The sequence below is a fragment of the Varroa jacobsoni genome, unplaced genomic scaffold (assembly GCF_002532875.2).
Source record: "Varroa jacobsoni isolate VJ856 unplaced genomic scaffold, vjacob_1.0 scaffold_696, whole genome shotgun sequence".
In the NCBI taxonomy this organism is placed as follows: Eukaryota; Metazoa; Arthropoda; class Arachnida; order Mesostigmata; family Varroidae; genus Varroa; species Varroa jacobsoni.
Window position 1 is genome coordinate 182,288 of NW_019213598.1, and position 23,512 is coordinate 205,799.

At 44.4% G+C, this 23,512-nt stretch overlaps 1 protein-coding gene and 1 long non-coding RNA gene across 4 annotated transcripts; both read right to left on the reverse strand.

The window, feature by feature from the left end:
* Positions 1–279: 279 nt before the first annotated feature.
* On the reverse strand, positions 280–23,394 carry LOC111262747 (LIM domain only protein 3). Of its 2 annotated transcripts, XM_022837238.2 has the most exons (5): positions 22,866–23,394; positions 2,538–2,778; positions 2,214–2,351; positions 841–966; positions 280–531 (listed from the first exon to the last, which is right to left on the reverse strand). In XM_022837238.2, the coding sequence occupies exons 1-5, from the start codon at positions 23,005–23,007 to the stop codon at positions 450–452; spliced, it is 729 nt and encodes a 242-aa protein (XP_022692973.1). In that variant the 5' UTR covers positions 23,008–23,394; the 3' UTR covers positions 280–449. The 2 variants fall into 2 exon arrangements, with proteins under 2 accessions (XP_022692973.1, XP_022692974.1); XM_022837239.2 differs by lacking the exon at positions 841–966.
* Positions 17,750–20,479, reverse strand: LOC111262748 (uncharacterized). Of its 2 annotated transcripts, XR_002681832.2 has the most exons (3): positions 19,670–20,479; positions 18,722–18,910; positions 17,750–18,245 (listed from the first exon to the last, which is right to left on the reverse strand). It is a non-coding gene; the product is annotated as an uncharacterized LOC111262748 (long non-coding RNA). The 2 variants fall into 2 exon arrangements; XR_002681831.2 differs by having other exon boundaries at positions 17,750–18,910.
* Positions 23,395–23,512: the final 118 nt, after the last annotated feature.

A 23,512-nucleotide genomic window follows, 5' to 3' on the forward strand; every position in this document is an offset into this window, starting at 1 on the left:
CACACATTCTATGATTGCTCCCGTTAGCCACCATGAGCCCCTCAACGAGCCCTTACCTACATCAATAACAAGTAGAGTATTTGCATAGGGCATATTGTTTTGTAATTAACATTACGAGAAAAGCTTCTAGCTTCCTCTTCATGGGTTTATGGTTGTTTCGTTTAAGTGATATGCCGATATTTACCCATGTTATACTCTTTATGTTTGTTTGTACTGCCTTACACGACGAATAAAGCTTTAAAATCTATATCGGATGGTAAGATATAAAAAGTCATCATGTTGGTGAAAAACGTGAGAGTCTTTATTAAACATGCTTCCTGTTGTATCTAATATATACACAAGCTATAGTCAACTACGGGCTGCTGATTGCGTGAGAAAGCTTAAGAGGGTTAATATGGATATTGCATTGATTCATCGCTTGATATAGCATATACCACCTGCGGGTGTGTTCATAACTCGGCAGGGGTATACCTGTCTTCCTCACAAAGAATTTGTCCATATTGCACATAAAATCGATCACCGACGCAGAACCTGGAACAAAGATGACATAAATATTATCATCTAAGTAATAAGTCACTGGGTTCGAAAGCGTGACTATATTTCTAATTCGACCAGACTATTGTTTTAGTTGAAACACGCATCCTACGCTAGCGATTTCCATAGAAATTGCGTGACGTTCAACGTGGGCTTAAAGCGTGCAACGAGGCTGGGAACTAGCTCATCCCGAGAGTGTAGTAATTTTCATTCCGATTAGAAAAAATTCATCGGTTCAGCGTTCGTTACTCGTCAGAATTCAACAACGACAGAGTCTTGTATTAAGTGCTCCCGCTCCCCTCTCACCTATGACGGCACTGTTGACAAGCGAAACACTCGAGATGGTAGACGTTAGCGCCAGCCCTCATTACCATTTCGAAAGCAGGAATTTCCTTTTGACAGGCCGAACATCTTCCGGATGACCCATACAGCCTGTTGACACAATTACACATAACGCATTAGTGTGCGTTAGCCGCAGGAACAACACAGGAAAACGACGCTTGCAGCAAATAGCTGCTCGGCATGTATTCGGACCATTCAAGCACGAGCGTCGTCATTGCATGACAGCGCACGATTGATCTATTCGGAGACAAACAAATCACACGATAGGATACAATACCAGAAGTATTTTCGTTTATTATCTAAACAACGAGCCTAGCTGCCTGAACGGGCTAGATGGCAAGTCTTTGGGCCTACTCGGCCACGTGCCTTTCTAACATGTGCGCACGCCTACCAACTGTTGTTTATCCCGTTTGCTTCACGACTCCGCTGTAGGAGATAGAAGCTGTAGAAGGTAGATACCACTGTTAGTATCACTACTACTGCTGCCGCCACGTGTGACGTGGCAGACTTACTCTGATCACGTTCGATCAAAAAGCAATTTCAAAACCCTTTGTTAGGTCAATCCGAAATGGAAAGAACGAAGGCACTCAGGACGATATCCTGCCATTACAAAAAAAAACGGACTAAATCATCGATCCTGTGGGCTGGTTTAGGAGATTACCCTGAAAAGCAAAACCGACAAACTGAGATTGACCGAATGGAGCCAGCAATTTGATAGTAGTGAATCGGAGTGTAGTGTTACTTCGCTGTGCCAGGGAGCCGATTCGAATTCTATATTGCTTGAAAGCTAGATTCTGAATACCAAATAGATACAGCGAGAGTGAAGTCGATGTTCGACCTCACAACGTTGACTGGGGCTAGCTGAATCGAGGTGGGGTGGAAACGTGGAAAAAACAAAAAAGAAAAAGACCAGCCCTCTCCTACGACTGAGCTACGGTTGTTGAAGTTTAAGGAGAGTGGATATTGTGAAGTGCGACCTTTGTGTAGCTGCATTTGTCTAAGTAGATGAGATACAATGTCTAGTTATTTATTTATTTTTTTTTTTTGAAGAAAGCAGCTAGAATCTAAAGTGGATGCAAACAAGCTCTCGATAGAGCGCTTGTAGTTCTAAATGAACTATAGTCTAGATGAGCGGAACCCTGAAATAGATGTGACGAAATAAATGTTTCTTCTTTCAGGTTGTGCTTCAGAAGACATGCCATAACCAGCGACGTATAAATGCAGCGTAATAAACAAAATTTCTAAGTCCAAGTGATCTATACATACATGAGGAAACCCTTTCGGCCATCCCTGTTCTACCGTTTATATACAATAGCGTTAATGGTTGATTAAATCACCTGAGGTAATCTCTCCTACAGAGAATCCTGTTTTCCTTAAAAAATAGAGTAGATCCTACTTCACCGAGTAAGCAGTTGCAGTGCGAGCATTTCAGACATCCTTCATGCCATGATCGGTCCAAAGCGCAGAGAAGATATCTGGAAGTGGATAAACTCGCCAGTTTGAGATATATATGATATCGATAGGCTAGGGAAGATTTTTGCTCAAAAACCTCGACGTGTAGCTGCTATCCCAGTTCGCGTAAGACAAGGTAACTCATCTGGTCTGAGGGCTGTTCTCGTGGTTATGATTTAATAAAGATGGCTCAGTCTTTTGCAACCTACCTTTCCCGAATAGATTGTTGACAACCTGCGCATTCTAGTGCAGCTCCTCGAACTTGTTGCTGTTGCGTGCTTTTGTTAGACATGTCACTATTGTTGTTGCTTGTTTCTGGCGCAATGGGCAGTGATGCGGCATTTCCGTTGGACGCTAACGAAGGGATATTTCGCGGCGCTTCGAAACCCGGAGCCCGACGACTGCCGGATTTAGTCTTACGAGTCATCGCCGCGGGAACCGTAGCGCTAACTGGAATCAAGACAGATTAGCAGTGAACTTCGAATGACGACAATAAAGAATGCCAGCGATTGTTATGATATGCTCACAAAGGATCCTATTCGCTGTCTTTTTACGGAGCTGTCCTTTGCACCTAGTTTTCAGTACTTCAGGACGAAAAGTGATAACTGTTCATCTCAAATATCTACAAGTAATCTGATAGATTTACACGGCTGAATTGGTGGGAGGGTTCGCCTTTCCGCATGGTATTTCTAGGTTTGCTATTGGGCCTGTTACTAATCTGGAGTTTGTATATATAAATCTTCAATTTCCCATTGTGACAGTACATCGTAGTGCACTATGGGATGCCAACCCTGATCGGAAATGTTCAAACTAATTATATTAAGCTATGCAATGTTTACTGGAAAGCAAATAGCCCAATTTTTAAGGTAGCTCAATTATCATCCAGGGAAATATTTATTTTCTTTTACAAAGTAAAATAAACAAAATATTAGAAAGAACCACATCCCCACAGACTAATGCAGAGCGAAGCTTTGCTGAAAACATTGGCTGCTTTACATCCAGTCAACTTCAGTAAGAATCACTGAGAGCTCGAAATGAGTGGACTGCATATATGTATACATGTAAATACCTGAACGTATATGACTACAGGGTAGCAGAGACAGCCTGTTTGGTTTAACGATAATGGAGCTCCTGCTCAAAAGTCATCTTCGGCAGTTTCAGATTGATGTCATTGAGCGGAACCCTGCAAAACTCACAGAGGGCGGAACCAACGATGATGAGAGGCACGAAGAAAGCAAAAATCGTCTGGGCAGGCTCACAGACACGCGGCCTCACAACCATCCCGCGCAAGGAGTACAACGCCCAACAGTGGCCGTCACCGCCACTGGGAACAGATAGACGAAGAGTAAGATAGCCGCAGATGAGCTATGGACTTGAGCAGCGCCCTCATAGAAGAACGCTCCATGGCTTCTTCCTTCAACAAGATACAGGGAGATGGAGTCATAGAAGCTGACAGGGGCGCGGGAAATGGCGAGGGGGCGGCAAAGGCGATGTATAATATTTAGATGAGAGGATATCGTTCGTTCTATCGTTCATCGTTGCGGCTTCCTACAAGACGACGAAGAAAAAGAAGAGAAAGGCCTAGCGTCTGCCACGGTCAGGCCACGTTTAGCCACAGTTCCTACTCCCGCAAGTGACTCGTCAGTAAGAAATGGGAAAAAAGAAGAGACAGGATTGCCACTATGAAGCAGCTGGTCCTTTCGGCTTTCGTCCGTTCACGCGCACGAGAGCGCTCGATAGATAAACAGTAAACGATAAGCGCCAAGAAGAAGCAAAAAGGGGAGAAAGGAAGAATAAGGGGAAGGGGAAATAAAGCAGAGCGGACTGACTTCGGAGGCGGCACGGAGCCCGGGTCGCGATGGCCTCATAACAGCGTGGTGCATGGCAGGGATAGACTGTCATAGAAAGCCTGCCAGGGGCACAAAGAAACCGCTCGACTACATACAGCCACCACAGGACATCAGCTTCGTGGAGAAAGACCGTTTCATCGACTTCGTCGTTTTCTTATTGTGGCGCATTAAAATGTATTATTATTCATCGAGTGCTCACAAGGTCTGGCGCGATTTGCCGATAGTAGTTGAATTGACCTGCCGGCTAGCCATTGAAGTCTTTATAGTTCATAATGAGAAATCTCTCGCCAATAATGGTAGGTGTAGAGTGGGGAATGAGGAGTACCGCGTTTTGACCGCGCTTGCGGCTAGTAACAGCAGCTGGACCAATGTGTTGGGTTTATTTAAAGTCAATTTTGAGATAATTAATAGTAAATACAATGATGAAATGTACGATATTTACTTCACTATACGATAATACTACGTTTGTTATAGGACATGTAGTGTCCGGCATGTTATATGACGTCCAATAAATAATGGAGCGGTCCTTTGCGGATTCTGTCTAAAGCCGTAACGTCATGCCATGCATCCATCACCTATTCGCAAACGATTTATCTTGACGTGTGGTTGAGTGCAAGCAAGTATGATACGTCTTATGAAACATTGTTTACCATACCCAAATCAAATAATTATGTGTCATGTTTGGCAGTGTTTATGTCATGTGAAATGTGCATGCCTTGATCAAAATCGTCAGCATGACCTGGCGTCAAACAGAAATTATGTGTCTAAGCGTGTTACCTACTGACGCTCAAAGATCACATGCACACCCACATACATATGTGTATACGTCCGTCAAGCTAAAACAACTTTCTCTGAGACAGCTCATCTAAGCCATTTTTCGACTTTGCGCTTATCGCTTATAATGTAGCTCGCGTTTCCGAGCAGACGAAACTTACTGACTGCGAGCACCGGTGATAACTGGTAGGACCGACAGATAGTACCATCCCCTCTTGTTGATAGCCCCCGGCAGTTAATTATTTACTTTAGATCGTGAGGTTGAATAGGCTTAACTAATTAGCGCTACACTTGAAATCGAGCGAGAGAGAAGCGAGGTAGATGAAGACAGACGTTACTTCTGGGCACAACGGGACCGAACACCGGACCATGGGGGTCGGTTGAACAGGGTTGGGCGATTTCGAAGGGTAGTCGTCGGCACATGGAGGACGCTGTTGCTGCTGAGGGAACGCTGCTACAGGGATGTAGTAGGTATGTGGTGTAGTGGAATTTGAATACGAATTCGCCCCATAGAGGCGACAGGAGAGCGCCAATGGACTCGGACGAACCAAGAGAATTTCAAATAGGCCAACAGTAGCTTCTTCAGTGTCCTCCTGGGTACTCTTTCTTGAGTTTGCTTTTCCTATAACTCTGTAAGCGTCAATATATCGCGCGCATCAGAGAAGGAAAGAGGACTACAAACATATAAGTAATAACGAGAGGGTGAATATTACACGCAGGGGTAGCGGCGTAGTTGGAGAACAGAAGCGTAGGCAGGGAACAAGGCCGACAGATCCAGCGGTCGGGCAGGAATGACAACCGAGAAAACGTGTCTAAGGAGCTCGTGAACCCCGAGAGACTCCTTCCGAATAATGGCTGCAGTATTGCAGTTAATAATTGGAAAGCTAGACCAAATCTGTCCAGTGTCCGCTTAAGTATCAGTGTATAATATGTACGGTGGAACTGATTTGATGGCGATTAAATGGAAATCGGAACTTGGTTTTGAACTTTTCCCCGATTATGCATCGCTTTTGAGGTTAGCGATCAAAAATCGTTGGCTTTGCATCGTGCATTTATGCTCTACGTATAGACAACGGAAATACAATGACAAAAAGCTTAATATTAAAAAAAAATTAATAGATGGACGATCGCGCATCTAAAGTGCACTGTATTAAAATTTTGCTTCATTAGTTTTAATTGAAATACAACCATCGGCTTGGGATATATCGTTATACTCAATGTGATTTCTTTTAATGAGCACCAACATTTGTCAATTGCTGTTGTGTTGGGTCACCGTTCAAGCGAAAGCTTTACCGAATTCTTCTTCCGTTGCCGTTGTGTCTGCTAAGCCGGCACTCGACATGTTGTGATTTGCTTCACGAAGACAAATCGCTAAAACGAATGACAGTTGTCACCCTTTGGTCTTCGCCATACCGAAGCTAGCTAGCCCAAGTGAAGAAAGGCGCTACTCGAAGTGGCGAACGGCTGCTGCGCCGGTAAACCTCTGCGTCTAGAAGAGCTTTCCTTTAACTGTCCAATTTTTGTGAGCTTGCTTCTCAACCGCAATTTCAGGATTCAGCGTGACTCTGTTTCAACTTATGTCCTTTTCCCGAAGTCGTCCTTTGTATAGATCCTTCTGGGGCGCTTTCTTACTGGCGTAAAAGTCAGACCAGAGCAGACAGCCACTCCGGACCGACCGAAGCCGCCTCCTATCGTGCGCAGGGGAACTAGGTGCCACAGAATCAAGGAGCGTATGAGAAGTTAGTTAACTCGTTGTGGTAACGCTGCCTGGCAGGAGAGTGTACTCAACGGCGTTTGATATTGCCTGTCGGCCCTTTCGATTCTACTTCTGGGCTTTTCCTTTGCCTCAAGTCATTCCCTATAAGCGAGTCCGCAACGCGTAGAGAAAGGGCGAAAAACGGAAGAGAAAGAAAGTGAGCAAGTCGAGTAGTTCGTGTGTCACATGCGTTGTGTAAAATTAGGAAAAATATCCTCAGAGACCCCTTGCTTGTCTCTAACGTTTGCCGCTGGTCTTGCGTTCTCCACTTTGGCATTGCTCCTCCTGCCAGACTCGAATGGACTTCGCTCCGCCAACAGCTACTCTTATTCTCCTGCTATGTTCTGTGCTAAGCAGACTTCATGCCCAACAGTAGAAACAGTAGAACTCTGGTGAACTTACCCCCTTAGCTAAGGTTGAAAGCGATCCCTTCCAAGGCTAGCGTAGATATACCGGACTCTGCTGCTTTGTGCTCTTTCAGTACTACCGCCACACAGTCATCGAGTCGTTCTTTATCCGCATTCTCTCATAAAGGCGGAGTGTCCTTTGCGGAGCACTCGTGAAGTAGCCGGTCCCCACTGCCACGAACAACAAAGCTAGCCTGAACTGATCTGCGGCGCGCGAGAATCGGGAATACGAACAAACTCCTCGCAGACAGAGCCTGCTATCAGCGTGGACTCATTGTAGAGTATCAGGTGCTTGAAGCGATTGTCTTCACATCGATAGCAGTGGGAGAGCAAAGGAGTCAGTTAGGGGGTTCTGGGGTGGGTATTTATCCCACTTAGAACTGACTTGTTCTTCAGCAGTAGACGTGGCCTAGCTAATGGTGCTCGCTCTCTTGCCGCCACTCGTCTTCGCCTACTCGACGACGACGACGACTACGGACTGTCCGATAGAGCAGACACGACGGTAACGCCGCTTCTAGGGATGCGAGTGGTGTAGCAGACCTTAACAGCTCCCAGAAAGTGTTGTTAGTTTAACTTGCTGTGACAGTAAGAAACGAAATAGAGAGCATGACGTCACGGAGATTGATATATACCGATTAACCCCATACGCGCAGATAGTAGAAGCTTGCAAGGTGGCCCCTCAACGGTTGCACTGTGGATACGTCCGTATTGAAATAGAAGGAAACCCGAACAAACGATCTACCGTATCCGTGGCAGTGGATAAAGCACTCATGCCGTGCGCTTGTTCCTAACAACTCCAGCACATTTGTGTCAGCAAGCACGTGCGCTGAAACAGAGCTCTTTTCAAAACCAACGAATACCGCCGTGAACAGAGGAAGCCTCTTCGCATCTCTTCCAAATTATCGCTTTAGTCGTCATGGTTATTCGTGGAACAGGGGATTCTGCCTTTCACACGGTTTTCGTCGTACTGGCGCATTTGTACAATTTCGTTACACTGACATACTGTGATTCCCTTCTTGACTTGGCATTGCCTTGCATCACCCACCTTCCACTAACCCTTTTTTATTGATTCATTTTGCGCGTATTGTATTTTGTACAGCTCTTACCGTTGGATTATCCGGAACACGTCTGCTAGGATGACCAGCGCGTGGTTCGGCGACGGCGTCTGGCCAGTGTCCCAAAGGTAAGCAGTCTGCAGTTTCTCTCCCTTGAAGGCGCTGGACTGATGACCATAGTGTCTTTTGTAGCTGAAGAACTGGGGCGTCGGTGGCAGCAGGAGGTGGGAAAAAGAAGGCTAAGTCTGTAGTGATGTACGGCTAGGGACTTACAGCCGTTCGCACAGACCTCACTATGTGAAGTCGGCTTATATACTTAGCCTGGCCATCCACACGGACAGCTTCAGGCCGCGGTCATGCGACCACTACTGCGGAATACATATCATAGAGCGTTTGCCTTCCATTCATTCAGCGCACAAGACGCATATCAGCGGTATAAGATCTGGTAGCAGAAGCAATCAGCCAAGAGGCAGGCCAATGCAAAGAAGGTATTTGCTAGTAGATTATTAAATTAGCTTCGCTATGCAGCGCTGCTGATAGTACGGGGCGAATGAAGAGCAGGATGAATAAAGCTGTTTTCGTTTGATTAGATACATAGCCATTGAATGTACGAAAGCATACCTGGCATGACTTTCGCTTTTTGTAAAAGGTAACATTGAAACGAGTGTGCCCTGACCACATTAAGTTTATGTAGAGCGCTTGACATAAAGGACAATCTGCGAAGCGAATCATTAATAAAGGAATTGTAGGTATGTGTTGCTATCAGTGCTGAATCACCTCAAGCATCTTTTCTTGATTGCTACATCGCCCCAAGACGTCAAGCAATTGTATAACAACAGTATAAGCCGAGAAGTCGGTAGTCGTCATTAGCGGAGTGTCAGTATCTATACCCATACTTGACTTAGAGATCAAACAGGAACAGAAAAAATTCTCAATTCGGGTCTCAGTCGCTTGTTTTGAGTATTACAGTTTTGTTCGACTGTTACAATTGCTGACAACAATACAGGTTTATGTTAGCCCTTTATTTAGAGAAGTGAACTATTAGTTCGGTTTGCAGATCGAGCTTTTTCCACCTGCTTACGACGACGACGACGACGATAATTATCGCCGTTCACTGTTTTCCTACTGAAGCATGACACCCATCGGCAAGCGCGACACACACAGAATTAGGATATGTACCAATGGGTTTCCCTGCTTCCAAACTATGATCCATCACAGCTGGCACATACGAGGATTTGAGACATTGCCACCCACCCGCGTACCTTCTTGGCCTCACCACGAATCACAAATCGACCAACAAATGGGTCAACTTACACCAGAAACGCCATGTCATCAGTCATAACCTGCCCTACACATCTGGATACCAGTTCTCCGAAAATTGATATAGAGCTGTAATAACGGCGCAACAACGCATGAGTAAGAAAAGCCATAGATCCTAAACCGATGCTTCGAGCTGTGCACACTGCACAAGTTCTAGCAACTTGAGCAACCTTTTACTTCGAACTGTAAAATTTGCCGCCTTTTCATTTAACAGAAAGCGCCTTCACTTAGTTTTCGGCCTTAAATTACCTTGTGTCCTTCGTCACAGCTCAGGGCGTCTTTGCGTCGCTCAACCAGTTTAATTACGGCACGATGCACAATGCCCGGCGTGGTGTCATGACGTAGTATTAACGTATCTTTCTTAGGTTTTTTTTTCGGTCACTGTGTACGATATACAACAGATATATTTTTGTGTATATCCCAGTAAATACGGTGGGTCGCTATTGTTATTTAGCAACTGCCCATTCCTTCAACTCACTCACGATAGGTTTGGCAGCTGTTTTCCCTCAGCAGTATCTCGGAACGACCCTCTGTCCCGCTCCCCCCGTCGAGCTCGTGCGATCGGCCACAGTGGGGCACATCCTTCAGGTCCAGCTAGCCATTTTGAAACTTCACAAACTAACGTTCAGCAGCTTTCTTCGACCATTCTCGATCGAGGAACAGACCTCGTTAATTACTGTAAATCGCATTCGATCGAGACGGAACCCGAAGTAAGGTAGATGCTCAAAATGCATAGATCACCCATCCTTTTTTTTTGATGAGATCTTACGCCTTTTCCAAATTTAAATAATAGAGACTAAAGGGGAAGCCAGTTTTTAACAGGTGCTACTCAATCTAAAAGTCGACTGGAATCGAAAAGTGTTTTCCGAAGTCGATGCCGACTAAGTAAAAACAAAATGTAATGCATGTCCGCTAGGGATGCATATAATGATTTGAACATATACCGCGTGGAGCTTCGATCAGTGGCAGCCACTGATTACGTTTAGGGCAACTTTAGTTTCAGATACCTAAAAAAAAAGTTAGAGCACTGTTTAAAGTTACACTTCCATCAAATTGCTGTTGACGGCGCTAACTATTGACATCAAATGGCTCAAGCCCGTTCGCCGAACCCGAACCATTTTTACAAATTAATTTGAAACAGAACCAGCGTCCCTGTGTTTATATATAACCCACAAGGGATAACAAAATCCTCCTGCAAGTTCCGGATATCTTTAGCTCGTGCTATACGCCCCGCCGCCCCAGGCACTGGCTGCCCGAGGTTCGTCACCAGCTATCCTTTTCTCTTTCTGACACCTTTAAACGTGAAATGCTAAAAACAGCCCACCTTATGGACGTCAGTTTGTTTGACTATTACAGATGCCTGAGCCGATAACGCAACGTAGTTATTGTGACGCTACTTTTAAATGAACTCGGATCTCTGCTTCGAAATAATGATCCCATATGAGTATCCCAAATATTGCTTTCCCGTTGGGACTGATAAGATCAGCGTAGTGGCGATGGATGAAAAAAGCAATCTATATCCCCAATGAATACTACGGTGACGTCCAATCGAGAACGAGGGCCACTTCAATGCTGATGCATTACTTGTGTGATGTGAAGTATCGATACCGAGTACTCGCGCAGTATTCTATGCATCCCATGGATGCGTCCCCCCCGTCAGCATTTCCCGACGGAAAACGCGGACTCTGTAGCGAATTTGAAAGTCGACATGTGCAATAGAGGAGCTATTATTGCCCGGGTTAAAGCGCATTTGCAAGTACAAAGAGACCCACGCCCCAGTTACTATTCGTAATCATTAATGTGAGTATATTCAACACTGCCGAGATACACGGAGTGAACGAACGTAATTAATATTAGGAAATGAAGTTACTCTAAAAAGCAGCAAATACTCCATTCGATGAGCGAGTCGGATCTGGATATTCGTACGCGGCTCCGTTGTTTAAAAAGGAGTAGTCATAACATCGTTTGATAAAACCCGATCCTTGTGACTATTTTTAAGGTTGTAGCATGTAGCACAGGAGTACTAGTCGGAGTATTTTATTCATATTATTATTTTGGTACTTCATACTTAGTTTGGCGTAGATATTGTTTAGTAAAATTCGTCATGTACATTTAGCGGCTAGCACTAAAACATCTCGTGGGTTTGATGTGGCCGGAAGCGAATCTGTGTTTATCCTCAAAGCATTAAGCCAATTACAGTTATTTCCTAGGTTTTTGCTAAACCTAACGAACACCAGAAGTTTACGAAGAACAACATTGATACATACATTTTGATAGACATTTCGACACTGTAGTTTTTTGTTTAAATTGTATTTTTACGCTTAGGCGCATGATGAACTCAAGTTCCTCAAGCTTGTCAGATCATAACGAGCGTATTTTAAGTATAAGTTAGGTGTGTAGGAACATTCATTCTAATAATAAGTTGTCGTTATCTCTAAGATACTTTTACACTGTGTGTTCTAAGAACCTCGTCTTTCCACAGTCATGGATCCTTCACGAGCCCTGTTACCTATGCAACCTTTCCCTTGATTTTACCTCCAGCTGCCGCGCATTTATGTGACATTAAATAATTTCGTTGTGGAATCCGTGGCGCAAGCCTAATGAGTACCGTCATCGGTTAATTCCTATTGGCTCTTCGAAGCAGATACACTTTTGTCTGGGATCATTTTTTCCACCGTGTTTTCTGCTGCTCACGACCTATCACCAATTCTTTGTACTTTCCCTTGTTGCGTGAACTAAATGGTCCCTGCAATGCATCGGGTAATGGTCAGCCTCAAATATTGCGCTCGAGAAGGGGGCTGACCGCTAGGGTGGTCCATGAAAGTGAGAGGGGTCTTTGTTTCCCATATCCCGTGCGCTGTAGGTTATTTGTTATTGCCGACTTCACGCACGCGCTCGTTATCTATCTCAGAGTCAGGGCTTTTCATTCTCTCCCATTGCCAGCCCTCGTTTTATCTATCAACCGCTGTGGGGAAAGCTAATCAACTATTTGATGCAAAGTGGTAACGATGGCAAATCTCGACTACTTAGCCAGAAAAACATGAAGAGCATTATGGATGTACAGCTAAGCACACGCTCCCTACCTCGACACAAAATTCATATTCATATGTATTGAAAGTAAACCTTGAATTAGTCCAACGTTGATCACACACCAACAAGCAACAGTAATGCATATAGGTTCCCTCAAAGAGGAAGCGAAAACAGGGCAATCATGCCTGACATCACGGCGCTAACAATCCACAAAGTATCTTCATGTCCGTCGAGCCGTCAAAAGCAAACTACATGTGTACTATGTAACTGGTAAGACAACAATTTCGTCGAATTTCCCTAGAGTTTCCGCCTGTGATGATTGTGTTGTACGGGGCTGACCGAGCGGGTATCAGGCGAAACGAACATTGGGAGCTGGCATTCCTCACCGGTGTTCCTTGGCAATCGACGAAAAACCCAATTAGGTGGGAACGTGTTGCTCGGAACCGCGATTCAGCTAAACAACTCCGCGCGAACTGCTGTTGTATCGTTGGACATACATCATACGGTTGTGGGCAGGCACTGCCTGATATTACCAACTGCTGGCTCAATGTAGCTAATACTGCATGATGCTGATGGCGACGACGCTAACCAGGAACCGCGTTTGCACGGTCGATCTTTCCTTGGCTTGATATAGCTACTAGGATCTAAACGCTAACAGCATTAGAACACTTGACAACCGACAGAATCTGTCGTTTACGTGTCTAGGAGAATTAAGTTTGTCTATGAACAGATAACGTAGACCTGGATACGCGCATTGTAGAAAGGCGAACACTTCGTTATACGCGATTTCTATATTTGTTGTGTTTCTGCTGTTAATTACGCAACCAACTCGATTGTAGGAAAAAAACTACTGAGCAAAACTGAACAGGTACAATATATTGGTAGATGTTACGTAAGATAACTTTAATAGCCTCCAAACTTTCTCCTCCTAGTGATTCTGTAACGTTAGTTAGCCATATGCAGTAGATGTTCCGCAATTAACGTTGGTGTCACCAGAGTCGCTGGTTCAAGCTCAGGCAATAGGCCCAATCAAATGCCACACGATGGGTGTAATTAAATAAAGTAAGCATATTGGTCCGATATGTATTTTAACGTTGCCCTAGAAACGCCTTTTAAGATGATTATTCAATTTCGTAGGTACGCTGCGGTATACCTGAATAGTATTGAGATGAAACAGATCCCCACAAACGTCGTTCCGCACGTTTTTTACGTTCCATAATTTCCTATTGGGCAGGATCCGCCGCTCGTCGCGGCACATATTCTGCAGTTCGACCGAAAGTGCACATTTGTACATTTAGACACAACCACGTACCCGCCCGTATACCCACGCAATCATGAATCTACCCTGGTAGCCAGGAAAACCGGCGTCGTCGAAACAGATACAACGAGAAATACGGAGCACAGAAAGTGGGAGGAAAGGGACAGAAGGGGGGGGAGAGAAGGTGCTTGGCAAGCGAGAGAATATGTGGGAGTTGTGCTGGGAGGCGAAAGTTCTTCCGCAGAAAGCGAGAGAAGGAGTCTTCGTTAGGCAACGGCCGCCGTTGGATCGGCGGTGCTACTGCTGCTGCTGGTGCCAAGGATGAACAGATGAGAAGTCCCCGATGATCCCTGTTTTCTTCGGTTTCCCTCGACACTGGGCTGCCACAACTCACGCGGGCTCATTGATAATGGTGATTTATGTCTCGCTAACGATAGAAGATGGTTCGAGCGCACCGACGCTATGCCAGTTACTGCTGCTGCCGTTGTTGCTGCTACGCGTTAAGGCAGTACGAAGAGACGTAAACACAGACAGACATACACACAGGGAGAAACACTCACACAAAAACGCGAGCAAGGGAGATCATCAAAACATTTTGTGGTCGTTCGAGTTCGGGTTTGGTTCTTGGACTGAATGGTAATAGTCTCAACCGCAACTGCCGCTGTTCGACTGACTCAGCCAATATATCAGAGCAAACTTTAATGACTTAGCGCTATCCCCTTTTCAATACATTTCCAACGGTAAACGTCCTTTGAGCCAGAGCATTTGGGGGAACATCCCACGTTGTTTGGGCCTAACAGTTAGAAATAATATTTTTAATTTAATCAGTTAATATCCTTAATTATTTGGCCAGAAAAATCGACTGCGCGCTAGCGATCTAAATGAAGTTGATTCTGCTTCCGAGACGTCATCTACCATCGGCTATAAAGTATTACATACGATAGCAATTCTGGTTAATGGAGAAATTAGATAAACATAATTCTGATGTCTCATAACGCCTGTTTGTATGGATAAAGCTTCGTCTTCAGGTACTTCACTAAGCCAATAGCTTGGCTTTTGCAACGATCTCTACTTTGCGCTTGTCTGAATCAAAAACGATATAAAGCTGGGACAGTAGTAACTTTACGTGTACAACCTCAGCTCTAACCTGACCCTCAAATCCGGTACACGTTTCGTGGCACGCATAGTATTTTTTATTTTTCACCAACGATGCCCCTGTCGGGTCTAATTCTAAAAGGCGAAACGTGCTTTCAAATGATGCTTGGCATAATCAAACGGTTTTTTTTATCCAGATTCACACTGTGTTTTCCACGTTATTAGTATCATATTGATGCCCTACGTTGAATGTCGCAGGACAGCCCTACCTACATACGTTCCAGTCGTTCAATTTCTGACATTGGCTCCCCTACAAGGATGTAGTTCGTAGGGCTACTAAATCCCACAAAAGAACGGTAATTTGCTTTATCATCCGTTCGGCTTTGCGTTACCGGCAATGGCATAATAGATGAGTTCTACCAACAACTAGTTGACGTCTCACTAGTTGTAACTACCTAGAGCTGCCATATAGCGAATATGCGTGAGTCACCATCTGAGCGCGATGGCGAGACAAAACGAGGCGGTGAAGGCGATCCTGCTGAGCCTGCAGGGATTAACGTGATCGCGTCTAGAGACTGTGCTCTAGGAGACCCCCGCGTTCGACGACGAGGACGACGACGACCCCCCCTCGCAAACACGCAGATATCGTGGCTAGCTATTTCCTGCTGATGACATGTTAGTACTCACTCCTCGACTGCCTGGTTAATTAACCACAGTTTTTCCGGAGGCTGAGTGAGAACCGAGCCGGAGGCCAGCAGCTCCTAGAGCGCTTCTTAGCATTGTCGATTTGATCAAAAGGTAAATGCGGTTCAACTTCTGTTTTCGTTACTTCGGAATCGAATTGACTTGGAAACGTAACTAGCCGGATTTTGTACAACAGGCAAAAAATAGGATGACCAGAACATTTCCTGAGATGAGGTTGTTGTCAAAGAAATAATTTGAGTCGAGTAAACCACTATGGATTTTAAAATTGAGACAAACTTTAATAAAGGTACGATTGATACAAATATTCGTGACAAACTGAAAAATCATAGGTAAAAAAAACGAGGAAGACTTGTGAAGAATTCAATGTCCCTTTTATGTTAAGAGCTTTGTAGTGGTAACATAGCCATGTACCGCAGGGCTGCGTACGGTGCGGTTGAACAAAGATGGCTATATGATACAGACGCAGAAAGCGAACGAAGCTTGGACAAATGTTTCAAAATCAAGAAGTACAAGTTTTATTTAATGGCTGTTATCATATCTCAGCTATTCGTTGATTTCTCTCACAAGCCCGCATTGCTCGTACAAGTCCGAGCGTGGCAGCAACAGAAAGGACTAAACGTCAGTTGCTTTTGCTGATCTTCTCCAATCACACCCATTTCTACAACTGTCGATCCTATATCCTTTCCGATAGGTCTTCATGCGAGAGTCGTCCATGTGAAGCCTATGAGGACATACGATCGTTGTCTTAGATCTCCTACTTTGGGCTTGCCCCATTCTTCCTGTCTATTTTTCGCCGAAGAATCTTCCCAGGAGGGCCATTTGTTGAAAAACAAAGACCCCGGTCGCCTTACATTCGCGCTTCCAATTCCCCATCCCTAACCCTAGGGTCGACCCGATCTCGTTGACCATCCGACGGGCCTGTCCTGGGTCAAGTCACGGCCAACTCGACTGCCCTCCACCAATTCTTGACCTGCATCGCACATCACTTCTTTTGCACTCAAATAGTCCGACGCTCCAGCGCAAACGTCCGGAGTCGACACTTCTCCGACCTATCCTCTTCGATGACTGTGTGTCCTACAGCGCCTGTAGGTTGAGTAGCAAAGTGCTACCAACCTCCAATGCGCCTGCTGGATTGTCCTATACTCTTCTTTCGTATGTTCTGCAGGTGCCCGTGGTCCGTCGTTTATTCGTTCGGCCGGCTGCAGAAACAATGGTGTCGACAAAGGTAGAAAGTAGCAGTAGTCGCAACTGCAGAAGCTGGCCGACCAGTTTGCCTCCGCGAGCGCTGCTGCTGCCGCCATCGCTGCCGTTTCCACTTCAGCCGTTTATTAAATCTGGGCGCGTCGCTGGTGATTTCTCTGCTCATAAATCGTCTGACCCCCTTTGAGCGACGAGCAGTGGTTCCCGGCGGCAGCAACGGCACGAGTGGAGCGCTCGTTGGCACCTCGACCCATTGCCGCCGCCGTTACCAAGCGAAGAAGTAGTGCTCTCTGAATCGGAACGACCTCGGAGTCCGGCGTGGCTAAACTATGGCCGCGAACCGCTGAGTTGTTGGCGCCGACGCCATACGAATGTGCGACTGCAGACAGCACAACGACTACTCCGCTTGGTATGAGGGAACTTTCCGCATGTTCCTAGCTTACAATGCTTCTGCCGTTAGTCTCCATCGTTCGCGACGTGGTTGACATTTGCTTGTGTACGAAGTAGGCGGTGAGTGTGAGAGGGCAGGAGATGGACGTGGTGTTGAAGGAATTGGTCGTACCGAAGAAACTTGCTTTGTTGCCCCTCGTTCGTTTCTCGTACTCTACGGGACCTGCGTCGTCTTGAGAGATGATTGTAGATAGCAACTGTGACAACGAATGATCATTGACAGCTATTTCAATAATCACACAGCGCCATGCTGGTTCTGCAAAAATACTCTTGGGCAATAGACGATAAACGGGGACGAAGCAGACGTTTTTATTAGCTTCTGTCAAGAAAATTGTTTCTATTTAGTTAGACCATTAAGATAAATAGCAGTGTTGTTTGAAATCACTTCAGACAGTGTCCTGCCCATAAAACAACTAAATTCTCAGTTACTCACTGCATCGGAAATAGCCAGGACAACTTTATAAATCATTCCATTAACTAAATGCCATAAAGGTTTAAAAAGAAAGTATACGCAAAACATATTGTTTAAAAGAATCTTTATTTGTAATTTTACAAATAAAGATTTTTATATGATATCTTTTACATGTCAGTCTAGCTACTTGTCTATTTTTTGTCAGCGGGCAAACAAATGAAACTCTTCAAAAGCCCCTATTTCACGAACCGACGGTTGCTTTCTGTTTAATTCATCAGTATCCCTGAGTAGTAGAAACATCTGTCTATGAGAACGCAACATTGTCGCAGGACATTACCAATGGCCATGCAGAATACTCCAACCCCGAGGAAAACAAGACCGAAGAGCAGTACCAGCAACCCCACAGATTGTATTTGTATGCATTGACACGTCTGCATGGACGGATCGGAGGCCGCTGCACCCTGCGATCGGTTTATGACCTCCCCCTGGCAATAACTTCACATTATTGAAGGGCTGAGCAGGCCGTGCTGATGTTCCGGTGTGGTCCGTTCGGTATTTCTAGACAACGAACGGGTGGCAAGCAGCCAGCCAGTTGGGCAGGGAAACTCGATAGGGGTAATATGGAACAGGACAAAACGCATTAAATACTCTATAAGAGTTCGTAGAAATTTCCTGTCTATACCTAATCCTGTATGTGTGTGTGTGCAGTAGACACAGAAAGCAACGGTGATCTTCTAATAATTGCAGGCTGTATGACTGAATGCATCTACATCAAGCTTGTTACGCTAGCACCATCTAGACAAAGCGTAGCTTTACGAAAAATCTTGCCAGTGTTTGCCTTCGATAATACGATATCATAATGATGAAAAAACCAGTAAAAATTGAACTAACTATAAGTTGAGAGTTCCTATAGGGACTTTGGTTAAAATGTAAATTAACGCATTCCTGTTCGACTAGATTGCGAGACGTTTTGGTAGTAACGTTCGTTGAGTTGGATTTGCAACCAGGGTCCTACTGTACCATGTAAATACATGACGCAAACATAAAAAATAACAATAAAGGAAATCATTATCTAAGATACCTATATAGCTGCGGTGCTGATTCTCCGTTTCCTTGCATAAATAGGATAAAATCGCCTAAACAGCGTCAGGTGTCTATTGAGGATATGTTTGAATATGGCTGTCCGCTGCGATCTACGCACTAATAGATCTCCATGTCGAGAAACACGCTCACCTCCATCAAGGCTCCATTGAGTAAACGCTAACAATGCCTGAAGGTCCTCAAAAAGCACATAGGCATTTTTCGCGGTGAGACGGCAGAGTTAATAATAGCGACACCAACAGAATAGTTACATTATGTTATCGCGTAACCTAACCATTTCCCTATGGGGGTTATTTCGCAGTGGTGGGTTTCATATGCGAACTGTCTCTCGCTAACGCTGCAGCCAGTCAGTACATTGGAGGGATATAGCCGCCGATAGAAAGCTGGCCAGTAAGATACCATCATGCTCAGCACAAAACAATATAGTGTACAAGAACAGTGCATTGGGACCTCGTGAAAACGAATACACGCGCTCGGTGGGAGGATAGCTCCGTTCTAATGAATGCTGCAGACGGTTAGAGATGTTGTACGCGGGAAACTTGGCCGCGTTTGCTTACAACGATTACATTATAACACTGAAACGAACCTCAAGGCGTGATCAACTCTCACGTCGCGCTAAAAATCTCAAAAATCGCATCTCAGCAATTCAATATAAAGCAAAAGATTTAACTTGATTTAATGGACTCGAGTAACCAAATGGCTTCGTCGATGATATATATATATACCGATGGAAGTCGGTTTGCTTGCTGTTAGCTCCATGAACAGGCCTGATAACGGAAAGCAACACAAATAGAGTTTTATACAACGGCACACATGTTGAAGTCACATTGTCACTTTTAATTATCGGGCAAGATGTAATAGTAGATTACGTATGGCAAGCCACTTTTGTACCCAGACTTGTGGTCAGTACCTGAGCGCTTTTACTTACCTCAAGAAGAGTGCTTTTCAATTCGAGCTTAAGTTATTGGACGAGATCTCCTGCGGTGTCCAACCAAAAGTGACAGGCATCGTGCGATGTGATCTTTGGTTTTCTCTACCCCAAAGCGGGAGATCTTCCGTACGGATCAGCGGCTATGGTTGTTTGTTGGACGTGTTGCTAATTGACAGGTAAAAAAAACGTACGGCATGAAGGGAAAGATATATGAAGCGTGACCCAATCAGCTTTGACTCTGCTGTACTTTTCTGTGGTAGCCGATTCTGTCTCTCATAACAAACGAACGATAAATTTCACTCGTTCCATTTGCTAAAAATTGTACCATTGAGGTATTCGTATCGGTTTTTAGCGTGCTGCGGTGCTGGACAACCTTAGCAAAGGAAGAAATGTCTTATCCTTAAGCCGTCGCTAAGCGTCGTTGTTATACGACGTCGTACATTTTCTATACGTTTATTTATCGAGTCCAACCAGCGAATCGAATTGATCCTTCGAGGATCGCACAAGCTGCATCAACATGACGAAAAAGATGGTGTCTGATGTCAACGTTCAGATCTGCCTTTGTTTATACAAAAGTATAATGAACACTTCGCAAACGGATGTGTTACAATGTATTTTGGTTTAATAATAAACCGCATGTGCGCATAGACTTGCGTGCATTGTATGCATGCTAAGCCCTAATTCCCTTAGAGGTTGCAATTTTTTCAGTGAACGTTTAACACGCGAAACAATCTCACAAGAGCTATGTTTACAGGTGGCGCACGCACACACACCGTCCGCAAGCACCTTAGTCTGATGTTGTCTACAGAAGCGACACCACCGGTGAGAGCGAGATTGGCATCAAGTCGTCGTTGAAGCCATAGATTTAAATGACCCAGCCGCCGACCGCGTCAATATATCAATAGCAGACGAAAATTGCATATATATATACAATAAGAGATTACAGTGGGCGGCAGCCTCAGTGGCTGCATCATTTCGCTAATAAGCTCATGAACGAACGTATATGAGCAAGGCTTACAGGGCAACAAAGACGCGTAAGCAAACCAGGCTCGACAAGTCGTATTTCGACAACTAGATCAATATGTTGTTTCAGTAGACTTTTTTTTTTTCTTTAACTTAGCCTTCTAGCCAAATCTGCCTTTCGAGTAAGCTGCTGAGTCATTGACGCTAATGACAAGATTTTTAGGTGGAAAAGCAGTTAAGGAGAAAGGCGAACGACACGGGGATCCAGGGTTGGATGTGGGAAATGTTGTACGCTGTTAGGAATACGGCTGTAGAAATCTGCTTATGAAGCAATAACACCGAGACCGGCCAGTACGGAACTTGTTCGTTCGCTCTTCTACGAAGCAACTCGACGTCTCCTAGCCACTCTTGCTAATTAGTTTAAACAGATTACTTTCCGCTGGGAGCAGCAGTCAGTATGGGCCTGACTGCATAGCGTGTGTATGCCTACTTTAGCAGTGGACACTAAATAACATCAGAGCGTTACGATGCCGGTTTGTTACTTATTGTTTGTGTCGTTGTTGTCAAACTACTGGTAAAAGCGCGCTATTTAAATATACTCCCCGGGAATTATAACCGTATCAATTCTGAAAGGATGCATTCTCTCACTAGGCCATATACAAATAGGTGTGTCCTGGATATCTACAGTGTACACTAAAAAAACCGTACACTGTTAAATGTACTGCAAGGGTTTGGTTCACCCCGCATTCGGGAAGATGAAAATGGCGAATTTTCTTTCCAACAGAACAGAACAGCTACACACTACTATCGTAATGTAACAGCATATTTTGATGAGAATTTTGTGTACAGATGGGTTAGACAAAGAGGTCCTGTAAAATGCCCTGCCCATATTTTTTTTCTTGCTCGGCTTTTTCTTGTGGAGATAGATATTTTAAAAATAGGGTCTACTAGAAAAAATCGACGCTGCCGGAAGATTTAAAAACTGCTATTAGACGAAAGTTTATCACAATTGAAACCTTTGTTAAAGTTTGTGAACCAATAGCCACCGTAATCAGCAGTATATTGACCAGAGCGGTAATAAAGTTAGACATCTGCCGTAGAAGGAAAATGTACACATGTCATGTACATTATTTTATTATATGGAAATCAAAATAAACGTTATAATAATTCAAGCCATATATACATTTTTCAGGACATCTTGTAATTAATAAGTTTGTGCAATACTGGCGGAAAACAATAATCTTATATGTATAATAAAATTTGAAAATCTGCATTCACACATCAGCTTCAATAACTAATACAGTTTTATTCGTGCAGTCCTATCGTATATTCAAATTTATGCAAATACTATACTATTTTGGGCATATAGAACTTACCGTATCCCCGACCTATAATTATATTTGAAGGTAGGAAAGGCGCTACAGCAGGCTGTATCTTTTTGGCAAAGCTGCGTCAGTTCGTACAACGCCGCTGAAACTTATTTTCAATGATCGATTTTACAAAAGGATGAAATGAAAGATTATTCAAAAGGATGTTGGACTAGATACTCAAATGGATATATTTTTTTAGGGACAGCTTTCAGTAACATCTGCGGTTTTTCAGCACTTTCATAGAGGAAAGTCAGCTGCTATGAGTTGCGGCAGTTAAACAGGATTACCTGCTTGCTGTCCATTTGCACAAACTTCCAGATCGGAAATCTGAAAACTGCCGCCACCAAAGTCTTTGGATTTTCGAATCTTCATTGGAAGTTCGTAGCTATGCCGAACGACCTTATCATGTATTTTCTATAGTAAGGACATGACAGAACATTCGAAGTCAGTAAACTTTTATGCTTGAAAGTACATCGAGGCATTCGTCTTTATTTGACAAAGGACTAATGGCACCTATTTTCACTTGCGTTCTGCAATGAAATGGTTCTTTGATGCTCGCTCATTTGCGCAAAAAGTCGCAGATTCTGATGGCAGACAAAGTAAAACATAAATTAACAAGCAAACTAACAGTTTAAGATTAGGGTATATTTCATCGTTTGTAGATCTGTCGAAAATGTATGTAGAAATATTCTATACATGCTTACCTGCAACTACGGTGTAGACTCATGCGTTGGAGGTCATTTTGTTGCCCTATCCATTCGTCCCCAATATAAGTAGATAAATAAATAAAGACACAAGCATTACTAGAATTTTAAAAGGTAAAAAAAGTAAAATCCGTGCTATCTGCATTTTCGTCCTACCTTGTCCTGCCTGATGGCTATACGAAGCACGTTGTTGCGCCAAATTGGCCATCGATGGTTCCGCAGTTGTTGCGTGAACGTCGGGACACGGCGACCAAGCAATTGGCCCAACAGCTGTGGAACTCGCTTCACAACTACCCATAAGTTCACCTACACGATATAGCAGTTATAGCAATAGTTGGTATTTTTTCCTTTTCTGCGTAGTTCATCCAAGCGAAGTCTTCCCTCTGGACACGGCACACCTCAACACTATATATATGCATATATTATGTATACCGACACTTTGGCTTCAGTTATCAAGCGCTCAATTAGTATCTGCAGTACTAATGCTTGGGTTTTCCTGTCGCGTTGCATCAGAGGCTATGCAAATCAAACAGTGAAACTGTTGTTTTTGATTTTCTAAATGGCTCCTTTCTGTTAATCTGAAATTCTGGCTGTGTTTGAACGCCACGTGCGACGTACGCAACCACGTGATTGTGAGACTCCCCGTTTATCAGGTCGCAGCTCCGGTGTCCATGAAGCACTTACGCTGTCTGAGAACATCAGGAGTTCCTGCCATGCCTCAGTTAGTTGGGAGAGCCCGCCCCGGCCAAGAGCCAAGGCTACCGGCGCATGCGCCACCTCTCTCAGCTGCTGGTTCGAACCAC

What these genes read in the sequence shown, in the direction of transcription:
- LOC111262747 (XM_022837238.2), bottom strand. Translation starts at nt 23,007, where the DNA reads ATGGGTAGTTGTGAAGCGAGTTCCACAGCTGTTGGGCCAATTGCTTGG. An exon ending in TAGCCATCAGGCAGGACAAG is followed by an intron (nt 2,779 to 22,865) that starts GTAGGACGAAAA and finishes TCTTGATTCCAG; the next exon opens with TTAGCGCTACGGTTCCCGCG. An exon ending in CAACAATCTATTCGGGAAAG is followed by an intron (nt 2,352 to 2,537) that starts GTAGGTTGCAAA and finishes ATCCACTTCCAG; the next exon opens with ATATCTTCTCTGCGCTTTGG.